General features: G+C 35.9%; 1 protein-coding gene across 1 annotated transcript in view; it reads right to left on the bottom strand.

Moving 5' to 3' along the window:
- The window catches only part of LOC126809854 (uncharacterized), a 37,494-nt gene extending 17,680 nt beyond the window's left edge, over nucleotides 1–19,814 (bottom strand). Inside the window, exons 1-3 of the mRNA XM_050534671.2 lie at nucleotides 19,676–19,814; nucleotides 8,811–8,929; nucleotides 251–1,153 (exon numbers count right to left, since the gene is read on the bottom strand). Coding sequence (XP_050390628.2) covers nucleotides 251–1,153; nucleotides 8,811–8,928 — 1,021 coding nt within the window. The 5' untranslated portion in view covers nucleotide 8,929; nucleotides 19,676–19,814. The remainder of the gene's footprint in view (nucleotides 1–250; nucleotides 1,154–8,810; nucleotides 8,930–19,675) is intronic.
- Nucleotides 19,815–26,638: the final 6,824 nt, after the last annotated feature.

Raw genomic sequence — 26,638 nt, 5'->3', positions numbered from 1 at the left:
AACACAACACCACCATCTTTTATGAGTAGCGGAGACACTTGATGAGCCTAGCTTAAATCCGACTGAACCCAAGTTGGAAGATTATCTAGCATTGGTATTTTGATTTCGTTTTCTGAATTAAATGTTAAATAATCAATTTGATACCTAAGTGAAAATGCAAATGACAGATCGTGGCATATAACATAAAAAATCATAGGAATCTGCAAACAAATAAATACATATTCTCTCAGAATAAAAAGTTTATAATTACCTATTTTGAGCTTTTTACCATAATCTTGCTTTTTTTTAGCATTCCTCTTTCTTTCATTACTTTTACCTTGTTCATTTATATCCTGTACTTCATCACCATCAGGTAAATTGTTCAAACTTGTATCCTTAGAATCAATTTTCTCATTTCCAGATTTTCCATAATGCTGGCTTCCATGTTCATTACTTGCCTTTCCATCTGTTTCAGTTCTTTTTATAGATATTTCTTCATTTTCCATTTCAGATTGTGCCTTATTACCTTTTACATCACGATGTTTTAATGGCTCTTGAATTGTTTCAGTTTGCTTTTCATTTTTGCTCTCCCTGGAGTTTGAAGCTTTTGTATGAACGTTTATTTCTTTACTTTGGTTTACAGGGATTTCTTGATTATTATCATATTGTATCCCTACGTTGGCATTTTCATCTAAAGACAGGTTTCTTTTTTCTCCTAAAAATGCTTTGTTAGGACTCTCTTGTACTTCTTCTGTTTTAAGATTTTTAGGAGATGTTGTACCAGTATCCACATCTGTTTCTAGGGTACCTTTTCTTTTATCTCCTTTCTTTGAGGTTCCACTGAGATCTGTTTCATGACCATTATCTGGTATTCTAGAAGAACTTGTTTCTTTTCTTGTGGTTGATGAGCATAAATCAACTTCATTGTTTGTTGCTTTCTTTGCATCTTGTTCTATGAGTTTTTCAACAGAACTGATGGTAACTTCATTGTTCGTTGCTTCCATAGCGTCTTGATCTACATGTTTTTCTGCGGAACTAATGGTAACTTCAGGAAGGTGTAGATTATCATTGTCAGTTGCTATATTTTTAACTTCGTGAAGATGTAGATTTTCATCAAATGATGCTTGACTCAATACAGCATTTGGTACATCTCCATCAGTTTTAGTTACTCCCGCTGGAATAGATAAAACGCTATAATAATTAGGGGGTTTCAATATATATCAATTAATCATTTAAATATGTGTGTTTTTTGCCTGTTGTAATGTCAGTGTATTTTGAACATCAAATTATTTCAAGAAATGACCTCCCTAAAACTGCAGCTAAACCTGAACTAATTCATCTAAAATTTGGGGTACATGCAAAGATTCCTTATTTAACTGATGGAAACAACATATCCGACTGGATGACAAATGTAGTCTGTAGAGCAGTGATGGGATTTTACCCGTATATTCCTGACTTGTCCGAATCTTTTTTCGAAACGCCCAAAATTGTCCGAGAGGGAATATGCCCAATCGGACATCAAGACATGGTGAATAATATTGAAATTCCAAAATTAATATAGTGTACTGAGTGTATAACTACAGTGCAACCCGATTATCGTTGAGACTAGGCTGGATTGATTAGGTAATTAAGTGATCAACTACTTTTCGTCTACACACCTACCTTGATTAACTACTCAACCCGATTATCGTTGATAATAGGCTGGATTGATTAGGTAATTAAGTGATCAACGTATTTATCTTTATATTCCGCCCATTCACCTGCCTTGATTAACTACTTAATCTGCCTTGATTGGCTGACTTAATTCTTTATCGGACAATTCATCAAATCAATCCTGAACAGAAGTCATTGCTTCTCCTTTGTCGGACGATATATCAATCCAATAAGAGTGATTATAAACTTAATCTGATTAACCCGTGATTTATCCATTGTCTCACGTTTTAATCTCCTTTGTGTCGGACAACACGTAGAAATTAGTCATATATGTCACATATCCTGATAACATATAACACCTCAAATCAACATACATTGTATCCGATAATTTATCTGTCATATATTTTCGGTGGCAGCCGAAGTTAAATAAAGATATTTCAGACACACGCATATGGCGCTTATATAGTTCAGTAATGAAAATGAAAGTACAAATCTCGCGAAACACGTGAAATTAAGAGATGTATATGTGCCGAATGCAATACGCCTGATATCCGAGAAAAGATTCTATTTTGATGGCATATTGTCGGATTTATGATCATATTTTGAATGGGGTTTATGTCTTTAAATAAATAAATAAACACGCTAAGAAATGTTGACGAATATTTCCATTGGAATGACGTAAGTAGTTAATTGTTTTAGACGATAGCGCGTGCTACAGTCGAATGCAATGATTTAGCAGTTGGTGTCCCTTGCTCGGTGTATTAGAGCGTCGTTAACTACGATTTACGGCCAAATAAATTTCGGGATGTCATTTTTTTACCTTCCGTATATAAATCGAAACGGAGTATCAGACGAATGTCAGACTTTGCTGAAAATGTACCGACGTATGACCCGAAAAATAGGGTAATTTTGGGGGAGTTTGAAACAGATCGGCAGCAGTCGGCAGTATTACGATGTCATGTAATTTTGTAGGAATATTATTGACATAAATTTGAATACCGTACGGGTTTTAAACATGAAATATAACGAGGTGCACCTATTTTATTTTACATATGAATTTGAATATATTTTGTTGACACGTGATTCTTAATTGTGTTTTGAAAACGTCTGCTTAAATTACGATAAGAGTTAGGCCCCTTTATTTTCGGGAAAAAATGTCCGACAAGAAATTTTTTGAAATCCCATCACTGCTGTAGAGTATTCATAAAAGATAGGTTGCCAGGCAACGAAACATACACCCACTGCAGCTAAATCGTCCAATCAGTCAACAAGGGTTGTCACACATTTATTCTTTTGTAGATAATTGGTGGCATTTATTTACAGGATAATTTCATACAGATCAGATTATAATTTTTGTCCTTTGAGGGTTCACAAGGTTCTACAAACTTAAACAAGGGCCTTAACTCTTGACATAATTTACAGAAATTCAACTGGCTTTTTCATTTTACAAATTTAAATAATCTGTATAAATTTCATGCAGATCGGATAATAACTTTTGTGGTTAGAGCATTCACAGGGTACAACAAAGTGAAAAAAGGGCCATAACTCTAGATGTAATTAGTAATTTCCGCCGTTCTCCGTCGGTAGTCGGAACTTTCCGTCAATAAGCAATCCGTGACGTCATTTTAGTCCTTCTGCACATAGAAATATAGACTAGAATATGAGCAGAAGGACTAAAATGACGTCACATTTACGGAAAGTTACGACTACCCACGGAGAATGGCGGAAATTGCTAACGTTGAAATTTACCTGTTGCAGGTAATATTGACATTCGGGTTCGTGTTATACTTATGGAAAGGATATGTTGACATAATTACCTGCTTTATTTAAAAAATTTATGAACCTTTTCCGGTGACCTTTAAAGGGCCAATCTCGATTATTTTTTAGGAGAATAAAATTGCTTAATTTTGTGTTAAAAACCCTTAAAATCCTCAACCTTAGGGCCAAGCAATTAACTCAATACGTGATATGTTTTCAACCAAATAAAGATAGGTTGCCAGGCAACGAAACATACGCCCACAGCAGCTAAATTGTCCGGGCAGTCAACAAGAGTTGTCGCATATTTTTACTTTTTCAGTAATGAAACATTTATAATACACTAAAATCTGATTAAGAGTAACAACTCATTAAAGATACATTATGTGAGATAAGATAACGAGTTGGCACTATAATAGTTAAGGATAGGTTGCCAGGCAACGAAAAATAAGACCACAGCAGCTAAATCGTCTGGGCAGTCAACAGAGTTGTCCCATATTTTTACTTTTTTCGGTAATGAAACATTTATAATACATTAAAATGTGATTTAGAGTAACAACTCATTAAGTAATTATCAAAAAACCATTAGAATTTGTTTGGTTTTTATAAAGTACTGCCCCATGCTAACGTTTAGTACTCTAAACTTTTAACATCATGGATTTAGCTGTTCACTAAGGATGGGAATCGATATGAAATTTCAATATCGATTATCGGCAAGAATTTTTCAGCGATTATCGATAATAATCGATTATCATTTTTCTGGAAAAATCCGAACTTTACCGACCTGTTATTTGTGTTGATCGAGTTACAGTAGTTATCCTAGTATAATACTGTGCCGATGTATGTAAAAAAATCAATTAATGTAAAATAATTAGTTGCTAAATGTAGGACTAACTTGAGTATTATTCTAAGTTTTATTCTTGATTCATTTGAACCTTTTTTTATTCCAATATCTCTGATAAATACAAAGACAATACATGGTTTCTCTTTGCAAGTGACTGGCGCACTCGGCAAACCTCGGCAGATTCCGGTACTCTACATCTAGCCTCGGCTGTGTGACAGTAAGTGATATGTACCTATGCCTATACATTTGCGATGCGGCACCGGTTTACTTATAAGGGAAACTTGCACGCGTTTAGAAAGAAGTTCTCAAAATTGCGTCGTTCGAAGAGTGTGTAGAATTTTCAGTGCAAATTTGTCCTTGTCTTAAGAAAATCGGATAAACTTGAAAGAAAAACAGCTTCAAACTTTGAAAATTTTGTAAGATAAAACATTCTTCAAATACGTCGTCATCAATCACGTCATTGGTCGTCATGGACAACGCCATTGTAATCCGGGAACTTGAAAGTTCTAATGGCGGACTTTGTTATACAGCCGAGATTAGATGTAGGGTACTGGAATCTGTTGAGGTTTGCCGATTGGTGACTGGCGATCACACAGTGTTACTAATAATAGAATAAAATAGAAGGCGTCTATTGATTGGACAATAAAAAAATAATTACGGGCTTTCAAAGTAGAATTTTTATGATTGGTTAATTTAGATGAAAACCAAAGTAGAATTCTTCCTCGAAATTACGAGAGATATAGATATTTTCCCTAGAAGTCAAAAACGTGTTTTGTATGGGCTGTATCTGACATGATTTAGAAATAAAAGTGAGTTGATCATTAATAATACAATTAGTTTTATCGTGAAAGCAGACGATTTCTCTACAAATCAATCAAGAACAAAGAAGGGGAGATAATTCTACATGCAATTGTCATTGTTCACAAAGTGCGTGACCTATTTTAGTTTCAACTAGAAATAACAACAAAAACAACGAAAATATTAAAATAATGTATTTAATCTTAAAGTTTAGCTTTTTACAATAATATATATATTAAAATGTGCCAGTTTGTAAGCAAAGCGGTAAAAATAGTTGTTGTGTTGACGTTGTGTATTCATTCATTCGTCTGCTAATGCCGGACTACGGGAAGTTCAGTCATGTGAAAGTAACCGTAACTTGCCGTCAGAAGGTAAATATACCGATAATCGATATTTGAATTTCAATATCGATTATCGTATCGCTAAATAACTTCTACCGATTATCGATTATATTGATATTTTTGCACAGCCTTACTGTTCACGTCATAAAAATTCATTGAAAATCAATATACTTGTTCGCCTCTAGACCTTAAACTCTCTGTATCAATCTGAAGTCAGTCGGATGATAACTTTAGCCTCTAAAAGTGATCAAGGGCCATAACTTTGGCAGTAATTATCAGAAATTGCTGAAAATCAATAGGCTTCTTTGTCTCATGATCTTAAACACTCTGTATAAATTTAAAGTCAATCGGATATTAACTTTGACCTCTAAAGCGTCCACAAGATTTTTTTGAAGTGATCAAAGGCCATAACTCTGGCAGTAATTATCGGAAATTGCTGAAAATCAATAGGATTCTTTGTCTCATGACCTTAAACACTGTGTATTAATTTAAAGTTAATGAATCCACAGACTTTCTGCTGTGTTCAATAAAGTCTGTGGATTCATAGACTTGATTCAGTTTGGCTCAACGGTTTAAATGAGTTAAATCCAGGGGGTTTCAAAATCATTCATAATCATGCATAATTTGTCCTTACTTGTAAAATTTTACCTAAGTTTTAGTTAAGCTAACCTTTCATGTTATGTATCTAAGTCTATGACGTCATCATTCCCACAATGTCAAAACTTCCTATGATGTCATAACTGACTTCCAGTCATTTTGTATTTAGTTCTTCATCCCTGAAGAAGTTAGTATTTTTACTGACGAAACGTTGGATAAAACGATGGTTTTTTGATATTGTATTCTATTAATCATATTGCAATGTGGGCGTATAAAAACTGTCAGCCTTGATCTGGCAATGGAGACCGATGTCCCAAGCTGTATTATATGGTGTTTGGATAAAACCAGACTTTTATTTTATAAAAATATCGTGTACGTGAAATTTACCTTTCATTATCAAGTACAGCATGTGGGTCTTGCACTGTAAAGTCCTCTAAAGCAATGGCAATAGATTAGCAGATCACCCAATGAAAAAATTGAAACAAAATCTTAAAAGGGTCACGTGTCTGTATAAGTGGTTTTGACGAAATTTTGAGCTGATATTTTGAGACAAGGAAAATACTCCATTCCTCCATATTTTGGCGCTTAAATTTCATAAGCTTATATTTCTGAGTCTACTCCTTGTCACATACAAGTTTCAGATCAAAAACACTACACTTAACTCAAGTTCAAGTATTCTAATGTTCCACTACCCAACCCCCCAGCGGGACAGAGAGAGCGTATATAAATTATCCATATCTTTCTAATGTTTAAATGAACAACAATTTAGATTAATTATTTTAAAAATTTATGACATGAAACATTTTTATATAATTCAGGTTACATTCGCAAAAAGTTGCATCATTTTAGTACAATAAGAATTCTTTGCAAACTAGAATATGTGAAAAGATAATTCTCTAATAGGAATATCGGTTCGAAAATGGTTCAATTCCATTATATTGAATTGGATTTCATAGATTTATGCTGCTCGCAATGTAATGAGCCCACCACAATTCGACTGAATCCAAGCAAGGAGCTTATCTAGTGTTACACAATTTACATTATTCAGGAACATGGCACTTAACACCTTATCAGATTATGACCCACATTCAGACTAGGCAAGGGCATCTAGAAGTTAACTTGAAACCAGTTAGTTGGGAGTTGGCACCCAAGGGTGTCAAGCAGTGATGGGATTTCAAAAAATTTCATGTCGGACATTTTTTCCCGAAAATAAAGGGGCATAACTCTTACCGTAATTTAAGCAGACGTTTTCAAAACACAATTAAGAATCACGTGTCAACAAAATATATTCAAATTCATATGTAAAAAAAAATAGGTGCACCTCGTTATATTTCATGTTTAAAACCCGCACGGTATTCAAATTTATGTCAATAATATTCCTACAAAATTACATGACATCGTAATACTATAGAATTGGCAGCGTGCCGATTTGTTTCAAACTCCCCCAAAATTACCATATTTTTCGGGTCATACGTCGGTACAATTTTCAGCAAAGTCCGACATTCGTCTGATACTCTGTTTCGATTTATATACGGAAGGTAAAAAAATGACATCCCGAAATTTATTTGGCTGTAAACCGTAGTTAACGACGCTCTAATGAGCGAGTGACACCAACTGTTAAATAATTGCATTCGACTGTAGCACGCGCTATCGTCTAAAACAATTAACTACTTACGTCATTCCAATGGAAATATTCGTCAACATTTCTTAGCGTGTTTATTTATTTATTTAAAGACATAAACCCCCTTCAAAATATGATCATAAATCCGACAATATGCCATCAAAATAGAATCTTTTCTCGGACATCAGGCGTATTGAATTCAGCACGTATACATCTCTTAATTTCACGTGTCTCGCGAGATTTATACTTTCATTTTAATTACTGAACTCTATAAGCGCCATGTGTGTGAAATATCTTTATTTAACTTCGGCTTCCACCGAAAATATATCACAGACAAGTTATCGGATACAATGTATGTTGATTTGAGGTGTTATATACTATCAGGATATGTGACATATATGACTAATTTCTACGTGTTATTGTCCGACACAAAGGAGATTAAAACGTGAGACAATGGTCTGGAGAAATCACGGGTTAATCAGATTAAGTTTATAATCACTCTTATTGGATTGATATATCGCCCGACAAAGGAGAAGCAACGACTTCTGTTCAGGATTGATTTGATGAATTGTCCGATAAAGAATTAATTTAGACAATCAAGGCAGAATAGTAGTTAATCAAGGTAGGGGTGTAAGACGATATAACACGATAAATAGTCGATCACTTAATTACCTAATCAATCCAGCCTATTATCAACGATAATCGGGTTGCACGGTAGTTATACACTCAGTACACTATATTAATTTTGGAATTTGAATATTATTCACCATGTCTTGATGTCCGATTGGGCATATTCCCGGTCGGACAATTTTGGGCGTTTCGAAAAAAGATTCGGACAAGTCCGGAATATACGGCTAAACTCCCATCACTGGTGTCAAGCCAAGCTAAGACCATGGCTTCTTCAACACAAGCTAATTACAGAGTCTTAAGTTTTGTACATGATATGTTTGAAGAACAATAAAATTATCGTATGAAGTTAAACCAGTGTTGTCATCAAGAACCTAACATAAAGATCCAATTCTGTAACACTAGCATTGGTATTTGTTTTCTTAAATAAATGTTAAATGGTCCATCCTTACTTTAAAACAGTTACGTATAAATACATAGCAGCTGAAAAGCAAAAGGTCAGAACCAGAGTGCAATGTGATACGCCTTATATTGTTTCCTGCAATAAAAGTTGAAGAAAATAGAAAGATTATTCATTTATTCTCTCATTGTTTACCTGCAACTTCAGATGCTGTAATGTCTTCATTTTCTGCTTTCCAGCCACATTCTGGACAAAACTTAAATTTTTTCTCCTGCTCATAGCAACAGTCTGAGCTTTTACACCTCATATTCATCCTGAAAAAATTTAGTGAAAGAATCTATGATGGTCAAATGTTCAATAATCAGGGTAGTCAAAAGAAAATAAAGAATTGTCGGGGGATATGCTTTGATGCCAAGTCTCATGAAGTTTATGCACAAAATAACAATGATGCTGTTATCTCGCAATGAGCGTTTTAATCTATGAAATGAAGTTGAACTTTTTACTAGGTTATCTTTGAGTATTGATTATTTCCTGGAGTGGTTCAGTGCATAAGACGCTGTCGCTAACCTGGCAGTTCCTTGCTCAATCTGTGTTTTGGCTGAGAATGTCTACTCTCAGGACTTCCAAGCATGGTTTCCCCTTGTCAGTTGTTCAGGACGGTGGGCCTAGACGTTTGTATAGAGTGGAGTTATTGAGGAATGCAGAAACACTTCCTGTGGTGTTCAATGTGGTAAATGTTCACTTGCTACCTATATTGGGAGTGAAGACCCTTTTCCATAATTGAACAAGCCAACAGTGAGGCTGATGTCCCCCACCGAAATCCCAAAATAAACAGATGACACATAAATTAATTGCACATTTATCTTTTTCAAAAGTATCGAGCAATTAAACTGATTATATATGCTTAATCTTAGTATAAAATGTATCTGGTAATGCATATTCAATAGATGGCTTGATCTCGCTTTAATTCCGTAGATCTAATCAAGCTCTTCATGAATTTCGATTGGGTACTGACCCAGCTTGAGAGCCTATCAGATTCCTCGATCATCAGGAATACCAAGTCTCACGTTTTCAAGCTAAAATATCTACTCGTGACAATCAAGTTGCAAAGTTCAAATGAAATGAAATGAAATGAAATGGGGTTTAACGTCCTACTGTTCTGCTCCTATACTCGGCTAATGAAGACGGGTGCAAAGTTCAAGGTTCGTTCAATGTCAAGGTTTCCGTGGAGGTCGCCCATGTTTGATTTGAGTGTGTTTGTGTCGCAACCTCTGATTGGACGCTACTGTTCCTGTGTCTGCTGTAAAGAGAGATAACATAGCTATAAGTTCCGGATTGCAAAGCAGTGTTGCAACGTCTAGATGTTGTAAAACTCACGGTCGTTGCTTCTGGAACATGCTGGTAGTGAAACTATACATTAAGTTTCATCACTCTCCACCAGTTAGAATCAAAGTTATCTTGTCCCAAAGCATCGATCAACAAAATTGGTTAGTTCTGCTTAGCTTTAGCGGGAAATATCAATCCTTGAACTCAGTCAAGACATTCCCCTAATGAACATCTATACCTCAATTAAAAGCAGAGTTGTTATGTTCCAAAGTCTTGATCAATCAAATTGCTTATCGCCACATAGCTTAAGCAGAAAATTCTCATTAGCGAACTTAGTCAAGGTATTGATATAATGAATCGCTCTCACCCAATTAGAACCAAAGTTATCATGTTCCAAAGTCTCAACCAATCAAATTGCTATCTTTACTTAGCCTTAGTGGAAAATGCACATGATCGAACTCTGTCAAGCCATTCACCTAATAGACACATACACCAATTTTGACCATTCTACCTCCATCAGAAGGAGAGTTATTGTGATTCAAAGTCTCGACTAATCAGATTGAAGTCTCTACTTTGCCTAGGCAGAAATTGCTCAGCATCAAACTTTGTTAAGATACTAATGTTATGAAACTATACAAAGTTTCACCACTATCATTCAATTAAAATCAAAGTTTATGATCCGATATGCTTAAACATCGAAAGTAACCAATATCTTTGGGTTATAAACATGTATTTCAAGTTTCATCGAAATCGGATCAAAATTGTGACCTCTAGAGGGTCCACAACCTTGATTTACAAGATGATTACACTATTTGCATACGAGGGGGCGTCCATTTTGTATGGCAGTTTTGGTCTGATTTTCAAGGAAATTCCAACTCAACAAACATTGCGGTGTAACAGTGATATATTCGAACGTTTTTTTAAATTGGATAATAATTGTGACCTCTAGAGGGACCACAAGCTAAAAACGCGATTTTCGTACAATCAGGCGCAATAATTAAGGAAGTTACGATCCGATACACGCGAATATCGAAAGGAACCGATGTCTGAGGGTTATAAACATATAGTTCAAGTTTAAAAGAAATCGGATAAAAATTGGGACCTGTAATGTGATTTTTCATACAATCAGGGGCCTTACTCCATGAAGTCACAGTCCGATACATGCCAATATCGAAAGGAACCGAGATCTGATGGTGATAACCCTATATTTCAAGTTATAAACTTGCATTTCAAGTTTCATCAAAATCAGATCAAAATTGTACCTTGTGGCCTCTAGAGGGTCCACAACTTTGATGTACCAGATGTTTACACTATTGCGTACGAGTGGCGGCCGTTTAGTCGGCAGTTTTGGTCCGATTTTCATGAAATTAAAATTCAGACAAAATTAGGGTGTAACGGTGATATATTCCAGCATTTTTTTTAAATCGGATAATAACTGTGACCCTTAGAGGGACCACAAGCCAAAAAGGCAATTTTTCGCACAATCAGGGGCCATAATTCAGGAAGTTACAATTCAATATGTATGAAAATGAAAAGGGACTCCGATTTTTACGAAATTCGAACTCAACCATCCTTAGGGTGTATCGGTGATATTTTCACATGGTTTATTAAATCAGATAAAAATTATGACCTCTAGAGGGACCACAACCTTGATATACCATATGTTTACACTATTTGCATACGAGGGGTGGCCATTTTGTCGGTCGGTTTTGGTCCGATTTTCATGGAATTCAGACTCAACCGACATTAAGGTGTAATGGTGATATATTCAAACGTTATTTTAAATCGGATAATAATTGTGATCTCTCGAGGAACCACAACCTAAAAACGCAATTTTTTGTACAATCCGGGGCTCTGTATAGAGCTAATATGATTTTGAGACACTTAGTCCAAGAATCAAAGTTATGATATTAGTCAAGGAAAGGATAAAATAAGTAATTCCTGGAAAAACTAAGATAGGTTGCCAGGCAACGAAACATACGCCCACAGCAACTAAATCGTCCGGGCAGTCAACAAGGGTTGTCGCATATTTTTACTTTTTTCGGTAAAGAAACATTTATAATACACTAAAATCTGATTAAGAGCAACAACTCACGAAGTAATTATCAGAAAACTATTAGAATTTGTTTGGTTTTTATAAAGTTCTGCCCCATGCTAACGTTTTGTATGCAAAGCTTTTAATATCATGGATTTAACTGTTCAAGTCATAAAAATTCATTGAAAATCAATATACTTGTTCGTCTAAGATCTTAAACTCTGTGTATCAATCTGAAGTCAATCGGATGATAACTTTAGCCTTTAGAGCGTCACAAGATTTTGCAAAGTGATCAAGGGCTATAACTTTGGCAGTAATTATCGGAAATCGTTGAAAATCAATAGGAATCTTCGTCTCATGACCTCAAACACTGTGTATAAATTTAAATTCAATCGGATATTAACTTTAGCCTCTAGAGCATCCACAAAATTTTTTGAAGTGATCAAGGGCCATAACTCTGGCAGTAATTATCGGAAATCGCTGAAAATCAATAGGCTTCTTCGTCTCATGACCTTAAACACTGTGTATAAATTGAAAGTCAATCGGATATTAACTTTGGCCTCTAGAGCGTCCACAAGATTTTTCAAAGTGATCAAGGGCCATAACTCTGGCAGCAAATATTGGAAATCGCTGAAAATCAATAGGATTTTTCGTCTCCTGACCTTAAACACTGTGTAAAAATTTAAAGTCAATCGAATATTAACTTTCGCTTTTAGAGCATCCACAAGATTTTTTGAAGTGATCAAGGGCCACAACCCTGGCAGTAATTATCAGAAATCGCTGAAAACCAATAGCCTTCATCATCTTATGACCTTAAACACTGTGTATAAATTTAATGTCAATCGAATGTTAACTTTAGCCTCTAGGTCATCCACAAGATTTTTTGAAGTGATCAAGGGCCATAACTCTGGCAGTAATTATCGGAAATCGCTGAAAATCAATAGGCTTCTTCGCCTCATGACCTTAAACACTGTGTATAAATTTAAGGTCAATTGGATATTAACTTTGGCCTTTAGAGCGTCCATAAGATTTTTTGACGTGATCAAGGGCCATAACTCTGGCAGTAATTATCGGAAATCGTTGAAAATCAATAGGCTTCTTCGTCTCATGACCTCAAACACTGTGTATAAATTTAAGGTCAATTGGATATTAACTTTGGCCTCTTGAGCGTCCACAAGATTTTTCAAAGTGATCAAGGGCCATAACTCTGGCAGTAATTATCGGAAATCGCTGAAAATCAATGGGATTCTTTGTCTCAAGGTCTTAAACACTGTGTATAAATTTAAAGTCAATCAGATATTAACTTTAGCCTCTAGAGCGTCCACAATTGCTTGTGGACGCTGGACAGACGGACGGGGGCGATGACAATATATGACCACATTTCAATGTGGGCGTATAAAAACTAATGACTCATTGAAATTGCGAGATTATTGTTATAAGTATGTTATGTTATTAAAATGTATAGGTGGAGATGATGTTATGCTGTCCTAGCAATAGGTTCTAACACTGTTAACCTTTGATGTGGGTGCAAGTCATGTGACTTCAGTGATAATTTGAATAAAACTATTATGTGGGTTGAGATTGTGCACTATGATGGAATAGGTAACCGTCAGCTTGTTTCATGTATTAGTGTAATGGTTTTAGCTCACATACAAGATAGGTTGCTTGGCAACTAAACAACATACACCCACAGAAGCTAAATCGTCTGAGCATATATTTATTCTTTTGTAAGTAATTGGGGGCATTTACAAGACAATTTCATACAGATCAGATTATAATTTTCGTCGTTTGAGGGTTCACAAGGTTCTACAAACTGAAACAAGGGTCTCAACTCTACAGGTAATCTACAGATATTGTTGAAATTTGACAGGCTTTTTGTTTTACTAATTTAAATAATGTATATAAAATTTCATACAGATCAGACGATCACTTTTGTCATTCAAACGTTCGCAAGGTTCACAAAGTAAAACAAGGGCCATAACTCTAGAAATAGACCTCCGTTTCACACATTTAAATGATGCATATAAATTTTATACATATCGGATGATAACTTTCATCAATCGAGCATTAACAAAGTGAAACAAGGGCCATAACTCTAGAAGTATTCATTGTAAATTGCTGACATTCAATAGGCTTTCTTCTTTCTCTAATCTAAATGATGCATATAAATTTCATACAGATCAGATGATAAATTTAGTCGTTAGAGGGTTCACAAGGTCCAACAAAGTGAAACAAGGGCCATAGCTCTAGACATAATAAACACAAATTATTGAAATAAATAGGCTTCTTCATCTCACTAATGTCAACAACATTCATTATATCAATTTAAAAACCATCAGATCATAACTTTTGGTGTTAGAGCGTTCATAAGAAATTGTGGATGACAGACGGATGGGGGCGACAGCAATAAAAAAAGGTTAGAAATCCTTGAAATCTACATAATAACTATCTATTGGTGAAAAATAACATTCCTAGCTGTAATTCAACCAAAAATTCCAATTACTATCATTTAATTGTCAACGCAGGTGCAATTAAATCTCTCATAACACATTAATAAACCAGCAGCTGCCAGGCAGGATACGCCCACATTTTGCAAGAGATGGATAGAGAACAAGCTAAAAACAAACAGGATTTTTTGTACAATAAGAATATCGTGTATTACATGTGATAGGAAAATTACAATTGCATCATTTGGCTTGTTTAACCAATCTCTATACTTATTTACATCATATTTGACCACTTAGATAATTGAAGGTCCAAAACTATCATACTTGTGACAATTCGTCAGACAGCAGACAGGTTCTGGAAGGGAAAAGATGTAGCAGTTTCTATCAGCCAGACTTTTGGTGCAAAAAGAGTAAATTTCGATACAAATGATGGAATATTATAATTGGACAGTATTTCTGCAATTTTTAATCAACACTAGCACTACAAATTATGGGAAAATGAGCGTACAACATATACATGTATATATTCAAGTAACAAGATTTTTTTTTCAGATTTCTGATATGCAAAAATATTGATAAATATGCACAGTAAGTTGACCGTTCCTGACCCATAGTCGATGGGGCAGATTAAGACACTGTTTTAGGGCTACAATTACTTTTTGGAGAAATTAAATCTATTTAAAAGAATTACCCAAAGCAAATGTTTGAATTTTAATTGTTGTTAGCGTTTTGTAAAATTAAACATTTTTGACCAGCGGCTGCCAGGCAGGATACGCCCACATTTTCGAGAGATGGATAGAGAACAAGCTAAAAAGAAAGTGATTTTTCCTACAATCAAGGGCCATAATTCAGGAAATTACAATTCGATATGCGCAAATATCGAAAGGAACATTTGTGTTATAAACTTACATTTCAAGTTTCAACAAAATCGGATAAAAATTGTGACCTCCATAGGATCCGCAATTTTGTCTAACAGTTTTGGGCCGATTTTCACGAAATTCGAACTCAGCCGTCCTTATGGTGTAACGATGATATAATAATACGTTTTTTTAAATCGGATTAAAAATTATGACCTCTATAGGGTCCACAAGCTAAAAACGTGATTTTTCGTACAATCAGGGGCCAAAATTCAGGAAGAAACTGTCGAATATGCGCGAATATCGAAAGGAACCGAGATCTTTGGGTTATAAACTTACATTTCAAGTTTCAACAAAATCGGATAAAAATTGTGACCTCTATAGGGTCCGCAAACTTAATATACCATATTTTTACGCTATTTGAGACGGAACGGCGGCCATTTTGTCTGTCAATTTTGGACCAATTTTCACGAAATTCGAACTCAGGCGTCCTTCGGGTGTAACGGTGATATAATAATAAGGTTTTTAAAATCGGATAAAAATTATGACCTCTATAGGGTCCACAAGCTAAAACGAGATTTTTCGTACAATCAGGGGCCATAATTCAGGAAGTTACAGTCCGATATGCGCGAATATCGAAAGGAACCGAGATCTTTGAGGTATAAACTTACATTTCAAATTTCAACAAAATCGGATCAAAATTGTAACCTCTATTGGGTCCACAACCTTGATATATACCATATTTTTACGCTATTTGAGAACGAACGGCGGCCATTTTGTCTGTCAGTTTTGGGCCGATTTTCACGAAATTCGATCTTAGCTGTCCTTAGGGTGTAACGGTGATATAATAATACGTTTTTTTAAATCGGATAAAAATCATGACCTCTATAGGGTCCACAAGCTAAAAACGCGATTTTTCATACAATCAAGGGCCATAATTCAGGAAGTTACGGTCCGATATGCGCGAATATCGAAAGGAACCGAGATCATTGGGTTATAAACTTACATTTCAAGTTTCAACAAGCTAAAATTGTGATTTTTCGTACAAACAGGGGCCACCGTATCAAGTTTATTATGACTTAGATCCCATCTAAGTTTATGTTATTCAAATGGTTTTGGATTCCTCTCTCTTTATATATTTGGATTCACATGAAAATGTGGGCGTATAAAAATGTTAACTAGTATGGGGTTCAGTGTACATAATAATAATAAGTCTGATTGACTTTAGGATTATACACAGTGTTTAATGTCATGAGACAATCGGATATTAACTTTAGCCTCTAGAGCGTCCACACGATTTTTCAAAGTGATCAAGGGCCATAACCCTGGCAAAAATTATCGGAAATCGTTGAAAATCAATAGGATTCTTCGTCTCATGACCTTAAACACTGTGTATCAATTTAAAGTCAATCGGATATTAACTTTAGCCTCTAGAGCGTCCACAAGACTTTTCAAAGTGATCAAGGGCCATAACTCTGGCAGTAATTATCGTAAATCACTGAAAATCAATAGGCTTCTTCGTCTTATCGCCTTAAACACTGTATATAAATTTAAAGTCAATCGGATATTAACGTTAGCCTCTAGAGCGTCCACAATCAATTCTGGACACCGGACCGACAGACGAATGGATCGACGGACGGACGGGGGTGACGACAATATACGACCACATTTCAATGTGGGCGTATAAAAATGGACCCTCCCACAATGAAGTTAAGTTGGGAGATATTGCGTCTAACAACAGCTTACTTATAGCTATAAGTATCCCCGACAAATACAAAGTTTTGAGAGGGAATGAAACAAATTTTTGATAGATTGGTTACTTTGAATATGTTTTTAGTCCAAATATATCATCTATTCACAAAGTTTGTACGCAGGAATGTATCTTTAATGCCATAATTTTTCTCTATTCCTTGTCTATAAATTTGAAAACAATGTCGCAACGACAATATTTCTACAATACATGTAAAGATGAGAAAAAATTATGCCTGTTGTTCCTTGCCAAATCATCAGTCCTGCACAAGTGAAAAACACGCCGGAAAAACACAAGGGACTTTCTCACCAACATCAGGACTGAACCTGGGATCTTGAAGAAGAGTAGGCATAAATGACGTATGCCAGTCTTTAATAGTCCAGTTGGTGCAAAAAGCAGGAAATTAAACCCATTTTCATTTGGTTTCACCTGATCTGACCAACGAATAAATCATCTGTTCCTTTGTATCTAAGTCAACAAGAATTTGTGCTCTTAAAGGAGCTCAATCGCTAATATTTGGGACCTAGAAATTGGCCCAAATGGGTCGCAACGCATATAATAACGTAATCTGATTGTATATAAACTGATTTACATTCAATTGTTTCCGTTTTGATTCTAATTTCAAATCAGTTATGTCCAGCGAAATGCGACATGAGTCTCAACCGAATAGCAATTTCTAGCGTCTGGTTATTCCAGTCTATTGCACATGCTCTCCAGATAAGATATGGCGTCACCGTTTGACATGAATTGTTGAATATGTCTAGCCTCGTTCTTTCTGGTCACTTGTTGCAAATGACGCTAAAATGCACTATGGTACACGATTCGTGTACCAATGGTAAAATGGGTTTTTTTTTGTCATAAAAATTGGATATCAGAAGCCTGCCTTTTCCTGGTAAGATCACAACATCAATGTTGATTTGAATTGACAAATAATTCGTATTTTCAACGTGTAAGACTTTGGATGATATTGAGTTAGAGACTTAGCTACTCTAATCATATCTACAGCGATGGAATTTTAAAAATTTTCTGAGGAAGAGCCCCCAACCACCCTTTTTTGCCATGGTTGAAGTCCTTTTGGAACAAGCTGCCAGGAGGGTATGTAAATATGCCCCTGTCTAGTCAAAATCCTGAAAATTGAGTAAAGACAGTTTTATTCAATTTAAACAATACATAGGTGGTTCCATTCAACTTGTCAAAATCCAACACACTGTGAACATAATTGTATGAATGGGTAGTTAACCAACTGTAAAATTAGATTGAATGGGAAGAAAAAAACAAGGTCCTGTGAACATATTGGCGTGCACATAAAAGAACCCTTGACAGTTGTAATTCAAAATAAGAGTAGGCTACAGCGCCACTGTCTTTTCAAAAATTTCTTCAAATCATACTGCATGGTGTATCTTGTTTTTGCAGTCCGGGTGGAGAAGAAAGGTATCACAGTAAACTCCATTTCATTTCATTTAAAGTAGCTAAGTCTCTAGTTAACTCAGTATTATCATCCAAAGTCTTACACATTGAAAATACAAATTATTTGTCAATTCAAATCAACATTGATGTTGTGATCTTACCGGGAAAAGGTAGGCTTCTGATATCCAATATTTAAGACAAAATAAACATTTTACCATTGGTACACGAATCGTGTACCATATACCATAGTGCGTTTCAGCGTCATTTGTAACAAGTGACCAGGAACTGAGGAAGAACGAGGCTAGACATATTCCACAACTCATGTCAAGCAGTGATGCCATATCTTACCTGGAGAGCATGCACAATAGACTGGAATAACCAAACGCTAAAAATTGCCAGTCGGTTGAGACTCATGCTGTATTTCGCTGGACATAACTGATTTGAAATTACGATTCAAAACGGAAACAATTGAATGTAAATCAGTTTATATACAATCAGATTAGATTATTATATGTCATGTGTTGCGACCCATTTGGGTCAATTTCTAGGTCCCAAATATTAGCGATTTAGCTCCTTTAAGAAACCTTCCAGGAAACATGTAAATATTTTAAGAACCTCAGAAAATAATGAAAATTTTGAAAAATAACTTGAAACTTTTTATCCAGAATTTAAAATTTTATTTTCGAATTGATTAAACAAAAGTTGACTATATAGCCTAAACGGACACGTAATTTTTCTAAGAAATGCAGAGATAGATACTAAGAGATAGATACTCAGAGAGTGAAAGCAAAACTAAAAATTAATGAGAAAGGAAACAATAGAAAAAGCTAATCATCAAAATTGCTAATCACCAGCCTGAGCTCATATAACACTATTTTCTTTTGATTACAAATGGTAAATGGCCAGAATCCAATTCATAAATTTTCCCGAAACTTCGAAAAACTTCTAGGCCTACACACAATTTAACATGAAGTTATGAACGTTCGTTCATATTTCATATGCTTCCAAAAAAAAAACTCCAACAAACCAGGTAGGCCCAAATAGATAGATAGATAGATAGATTTTATTACATAAAACACCCTTTTCGGGCAGGATGTAAATTCTAATTACAGTCAGCATGCTAAATACATTATAAAGTGGATGAAAAATACATAAAAAAAAAAAAAAAATGGATGAAAAATGTATAAAAAGTAGATATGACAATCCGAACATATAATAGTATTGAGAACATTACTTACTGTCAAATATTACGACTCATTTACATGGTTCGGACATTTTTAGTAAGCAGTAATGTTGTCAAATTCCATCAAATTCTACAGCAATTCTGGTTCGAAGTTGTCACTCTACTTTCGTTATTGTTTTCTGGGAAAACCAGACCACGTGATTATAGTCTAGATCATCAAAGATTGGGCAATAATTCTACTTTGTTCTAGACAAGCTACTTCTTTTTCTTCATCTGGTTTTTCATTTTTATTTAATTTATGCTCATTATATTTCCGAAATAGCAAATAAAAATGTACCGCTACAAAGATATTATGACGTGTTTTTGCATTCAAAACGTGTTATTATAAAAAATACGTGTCAATCTCAAAGTGACGCAATCTTACTTTCAGTTTAGCCTATAAAATGATTATTTCCTGCGTTATTATTATATCTCATTTATTGAGTCAAGATATTCGCGTGTTCATTTTTATCATTCATACATGGTTAACCATAATTATTTGTTATGACAACCAGTTTCGATTCTGCGCGGTATATGTAAGTTACTGAACAGGAATGGGTATATTTACAATTTTAATAGGTTGTTAGTGTATGAGTTAAGGTAAAACACATGATTTTGAGAGGCATTTTGACACAAAAACGATAAGATTGTAAATTAAAAATGACAATTTGGCATAAAGAATGGTATATTATCAAATAGGCCTATCGATATAAATCATTGTGTTTCATATAAAGGCTCAATACCACTCTTGTTGTAACTGAATAATATGTCCCAATCTTTATTCTAGTCAACAAAGTGTAGGCTACTATTTTACAATATTCCAATTAATTGATGATACAAATTTCATCTTAACACACCAAATTTAAAAAATTGGAAAAATTCAACTAAATGATTTGAAAAGCCTGAAGTAAAGCTTTTCAAATGTGACTTGGATTTAATGGGTAATTTACACAACAGGTAGGACACTAACACATCTAGTACTTAGAATAAGGCTATTTTTTATTTTCTGGAGCTGTCAAGCCAGCAAGAGTGTTATTGTCCCTCTTTAAGTTGAAATAATGGTGGAATTGGGTAAATCATGCTACCGATATTTCATCCCATATCACATTATCCTTTGGTATTTAAAGGTTCTTGCAACGATGCCAAATGTGTCACTAAACATGTAGGGTTGCCCCACGTGGTCATCGTCAAACAGGTGAATGTCTTTGAGTTGTTGATGGGCTTTTAGACTGATATCTCGGATTCTATTTTAGTAAAAGTGATGAAACTTGGATAATTGTATTACATAAGACCTTGACTAGGTTCGATCATGAGCATTTTCTGCATAGGTTAGACATAGAAATGGTTCCACTAAACCAATATCTTCGGCAGGGGCGTATCCAGCATTTTCAGAAAGGGGGCCGGGGTGCGTGCCTAGAAATTGACATAAATGGGTCGCAACGCATATATAATAATGTAATATGAATGTATATACACTGATTTACATTCAATCCTTTCCGTTTTTACTCAATAATTTCAAATCAGTTATGTTCGACGAAATACGCCAGAAGTCTCAATCGAATAGCAATCTCTAGCGTTTGGTTATTCCAGTCTACAACGATAGTATTTATTGTGCATGCTCTCCGGATAAGAATATGGCGTAACCGTTTGACATGACTTGTGGAATATGTCTAGCCTTGTTTTTCGAGTCCCTTGTTACAAATGGCGCTGAAACGCATTCTGGTACACGATTTATGTACCAATGGTAAAATGTTTATTTTGTCTTAAATATTTGATATCAGAAGCTCATCTTTTCCCGGTAATGAAATGAAATGAAATGAAATGGAGTTTAACGTCCTACTGTTCTGCTCCTAACCTGGGCTAATGAAGACGGGCATACGCCATACAGTGTGCTATGAGGGAAATTTTGCCCGGACAGCGGCACTACGGCCTACTCTTATATCGAATTCCAACTGCCAAGGGATCTTTTATGTGCACGCCAATGTGTACACGGGACCTTGGTTTTTTGTCCCATCCGAACGACTAGACAGCTTTCCTTGTCAGCCCCTCCGTCCTGCATCACTGACAAGGGAGAACCACCCTGGAAAATCTGGATGAACTTTCTCGGCCAATGCAGGGATCGAACACCCGACCTCAAGCATCTTTTCCCGGTAAGATCACAACATCAATGTTGATTTAAATTGACAAATGATTTGTGTTTTCAATGTCAAAGACTGTGAATGATATTGAGTTAAGAGACTTAGCTACTTTAAAACAAAACCCCCCTAATTTCCAATTAAACTGATCCAAACTATACTACACATAGATTAACATAATTTTCATGAAAATTAATGTGTAACCTTAATGCACAATTACAAAATGTCAGATCGAATATGTAGAAAAACTGTTCAGTAACTTTTGGTGATCCACTCTTTACTATTTGTAATAGAATTGCCTATTTTCATACAAACTTGTCAGCCTCACTGTTGGCTTGTTTAGTTTAATATGGTCCATGTTACAGGGTTTATCAAAGATTTCATTGAAATGTAATGGGCTAGTGGCACATGCCCAAATTCTTAATGGCATTAAGCTTCATCAGCCACGAACAACCCCCTATTATTTAGTATTCTAAACTACAACTGTTAGATGTAAAGCAGTGCTGTATGGGGAAGACTGGAAATGCGCTAGTTGATAAAACATTTAATCTTGGACAATGTTTTGTCATAGCATTTTGGTATACATAAATAAATCAGCTTTTAATCAAAAAATAAACCCCTATAGACGGAGAGAAATAAAAAACTACCGAGAACAAATGGCAAAAAATTTCTTTCACTGGAATCTAGTAAAGGGATGTCTAAAGGACTCCCAACTCAAAATTGTCAGCTGAAACCCTGTAATGGCGGGGATGTTGTCAAGCTCTTGTGATTGGCTTGGAATCCAGTCTGGGTTTTCCCCAGATATATGAAACTTTTTTTTGCTAATTTTGTGAAAAGAGTTGTATTTCGCCATGGATACGTGCATAAGTGGCGGCAATAACCTAAATAAAAGTGGGGATGTTGTTAAGCTCTGGTGATTGGCTTGCAATTTCCAGTCTGGGCTTTCCCCCAGATATTTGAAACTTTTTTTGCTAATTTTGTGAAAAGAGCCGTATTTCGCCATGGATACGTGCATAATTTGCAACAATAACCTAAATAATGGTGGGGATGTTGTCAAGCTCACCACCAAGGGATCGAATGTAATCAATCAGACTGCTCAGCTTCACCAATTGGACATATCGGTCACCCCTAATGCTCATGTGCATGTACAATGCAGATTGAATTTCACTCACCAGATTGGATTCCAGTCCAGTCAGTCAGTGTCACAAAAACAAACTAGTTCTCAGCCCGCTTATTCTTAATTCTCTAAGACACCAAAACTCCCGTCCAACCCGCTTATTCGATATCAAAGCAGTTAGTCCGGTCATCAAACCTCAATATTTCGAGTGAATCGGGAAATTGTCTATAAAGTTTTTTTTAGGATTGATTTTAGTAGCCTATGGCGCCCAAGACAGTTGTCATTTCAAATAATCACCTATAACCCCCATACTATTTATTCTAGGACGATAATTTTGGGGTCTAAACGTATGTTACTCGGGTCAAGGAATGAACTGAAATCATTCATTATGTTGTGGGGTGGTTAGATGATAGTAAAATCTAAAATGCCAGACAATATGGCCCATTAACTCGTTAGCTGCGGCTGAGGGCCATTATTTCACCAAACCAAACTATATATAGAGACAAACTACATATTTCTGGATAAAGGAGCGTATGATTGATGTGATAAAATCACATACATGCCTATTAGGGGCTCCAGGGCCACATGGGCCGGCCCTGAAAAGGGGGACACAAGCTGTTTTGTGAACATTTAAACAAACAAATTCTACCCACAAAACACGAAAATAACACCCACAAAACTAGGCAATATTCAGTTTAATTCTTTGGTCGTATTTCTGGCTGCAACCTAAGACAGTACAAGCACAAAATACTGTACATTCTAAGCCATCCGTAGTGCATCTACAAGCAAGGGTACTGCATGAGGTGTCATTCTTGTATCCGCATCTGATGAGACACATGACAGACCCCGGAGCAAGTTGGCCGGTTGTAGTGTTATCAATTTAGTATCCTTCACCCAGCAATGGCTTGTTGATGAGCTCTTTTTACGTTCCCTGTAAATGCATCATTCATTGAGCAAGACTACCATGTTTGAGTGGCGATGATGACTTTTAGATTTCCATACCCACCAGCGTGTTTCAGGCATCGATTTGCTAGAACTCTGTCCATAACAAGCTGACATAAATACATGTACAGTGGCCTATGTAAGCACCGATTCTACTACTCTGACGAGTGAGAGAGAGAATACAATCAAGCTCTCGCCACTTCCAAAGCTGTAGCAGCATGCAACCGTGTCATATCGAGTAAGAGTATGGGCTGACAAGATTCCAATGATAATTGACATGTCAACGGTTGTTTCTTCTTTGATTGGTGATTCCATTGTGACGTGATTCTTGTCAGCTTGTTATGGACAGAGCTCTTGCAAATCGACGCCTGAAACACGCTGGAGGGTATAGGCATCCGAAACTGGAAATATATCGTTATCATCCACATTTAAACCATGTAGTCTTGCTCCAACGAATGATGCATTCGTATGGAAAGTAAAACGATGTCACCACCATGCTATTGTGTGGCGTTCACTGGAAGATGGCAATCCACCGGAACTTGATCCAGAACTGTATTGCTGGGTTAAGGAAACTAAATTGAGAACATTACAATCGATCGAATTGCTCCTGTGGCTCATCAAATGCGGACGCACGAGTGACGCCCCAAATAGTACGCTTGCTTGTAGCAACCAGACACACGACTAAAGGATTAAACTGAATATTACCTAGTTTTGTGGGGGTATTTTCGTATTTTGCGGGTAGAATTTGCTTTTTTAAATGATCAAAACACAGATTGTGCCCTTCTTTTCAGGGCCGTCCCATGTAACCCTGGACCCCCTGTTAGGCATGTATGTAGTGTTATCGTATCAATCATATGCTTCTATGTCCATAAATATATAGTTTGGTCAGTGAAATAATTATTGTCCAAACCGCCGCTATCAAGTTAAAGGGCAGTATTGTCTGCTATTTTGCATTTTACTATCATCTAATCACCCCACAACATAATGGATGATTTCGGTGTATTCCTTGGCCCCAAAAACATACGGTTAGACACCAAAATTATCATCCTAGACAAAATAGTATGGGGGTTATAGGTGATTATTTGAAATGACGGCCGTCTTGGGCGCCATCTTAAATTTCTCAAAACACTCAAGGGTGACCCAGGTTCAATCGGCAGATTCTTAAAGAGGACACCATAGGCTACTAAAATCAATCATAAAAAAAATCTTTGTGTACAACTTCCAGGTTCAGCCATAGTTCTGCAGAACTAATTAAGCGTTTTGACGTCAAAATAACGTCAGTGTGACTTCATTACGTCACAATGCCGTCATGATGTCATACCATGACCTGCTGGCATCGTTATAACCTTTTTTTCCAGTTAGTTGATATCACTTTTGTATCTAATGATAATACATTTATTGCTCTAAAACGAGCCGTTTCCAAGATATGGAGGCCAGAAAGTCCAATTGGCAGCCATCTTGGATTTATGCTAATTATGAAAAACGCTACAGGGTTTCAGCGGACAATTTTGAGTTGGGAGTCCTTAAGACATCCCTTTACTAGATTCCAGTGAAAGAAATTCTTTTGCAATTTGTTCTCGGTACTTGAGGGGGGTTGGGTGGCTGAATGGTTAGCGTGTGCACGCTGTATCGTAAAGTCTGTCATTGAGTCAACTGGCGTGGTTTCGAATCCCCGGTTGGTCGCCTGTCCAACCTCGTGGGTTTTCTCCGGGTCCTCCGGTTTCCTTCCACTGCTAAAGACCCCTACGCGCAAACGAATTATTGAAATAAAATTAAACCATATGTTAGTCCCGAAATGACCTAGTTTGTGTCGAGTGTACGTTAAACTCCATTTCTCTCTCTCTCTCTCGGTACTTGACAAACAGAAATTATATCTCTCCGTCTGCTAACCTTCCTAGGGGCATAGCCATACAAGCAGGGTGGACAGCCTCCCATGTAAGATTTGGGCAATATTATTAGAGCAGATGGGTAACGTGAAAACAAACTTAATATATATTCTTCTTTAAAAAATATTTTGCCTTCTTTTACATCATAATAAAGCACTAATTTTACTTTCTTTTAATTGAATACAACGAATTTGTACTGAATGGACTATAGCTTAAAACATATGTCTAATTTACAAATTTACTGGGGGATGCCTCCATACCATATCAAAGTGCGCTTCACACTTTTGGCCCTTGCTGTGCATTTTCCACTAAAATTCATCGGGTATGCCTAAAATTGAATCCAACTGATTGTGAATGTTGAGAAAAGCAGTTTTATGGTGTAGACATGGGGAATAAAATGTTGCTTTTAAAAAGGTCGAGTCAGTACACCCACAGTTCTGTGGAAGACGGACAGTATGCCAAGCTTGATACCTAAAAACTGAGAACGCACCATTGCCGTAATTGAAGAGGGCATGAGTACCAGACCCACTGGAAGCATCATTGCAATGAGATTAGAGAAGGATCCAGCGATGTTGCATCTTTAATCATTTAAAATTACACAATAGTTTTGACACAAAATGAGTTAAAGAATTGCCATGGCAAACTATGAGTTATTTTTATGGATATTTTAAACAAAAAATGGCACTTCTAGCTGTCATTTCAAAAGCTGTTAATGTAACAGTTAAATTGTTTGGCAAAAAGAAACTTGTTTTAGCAATGTTGCTGTAAGAACATGCTTGACTGCCATATGATGTTACAAATTCAAAAATTACCGTAAAGTTTTCAATACATATTTCAAATATATTTTTTAAGGTCAATATTATATTTATGACAATAGAACCACTTTCTGTAAGCTGGAA

The sequence above is a fragment of the Patella vulgata genome, chromosome 2, assembly GCF_932274485.2.
Source record: "Patella vulgata chromosome 2, xgPatVulg1.2, whole genome shotgun sequence".
Taxonomy (NCBI): domain Eukaryota; kingdom Metazoa; phylum Mollusca; class Gastropoda; family Patellidae; genus Patella; species Patella vulgata.
The sequence above is the reverse complement of the archived record's forward strand: the minus strand, read 5'-3'. Positions and strand labels throughout refer to the sequence as shown.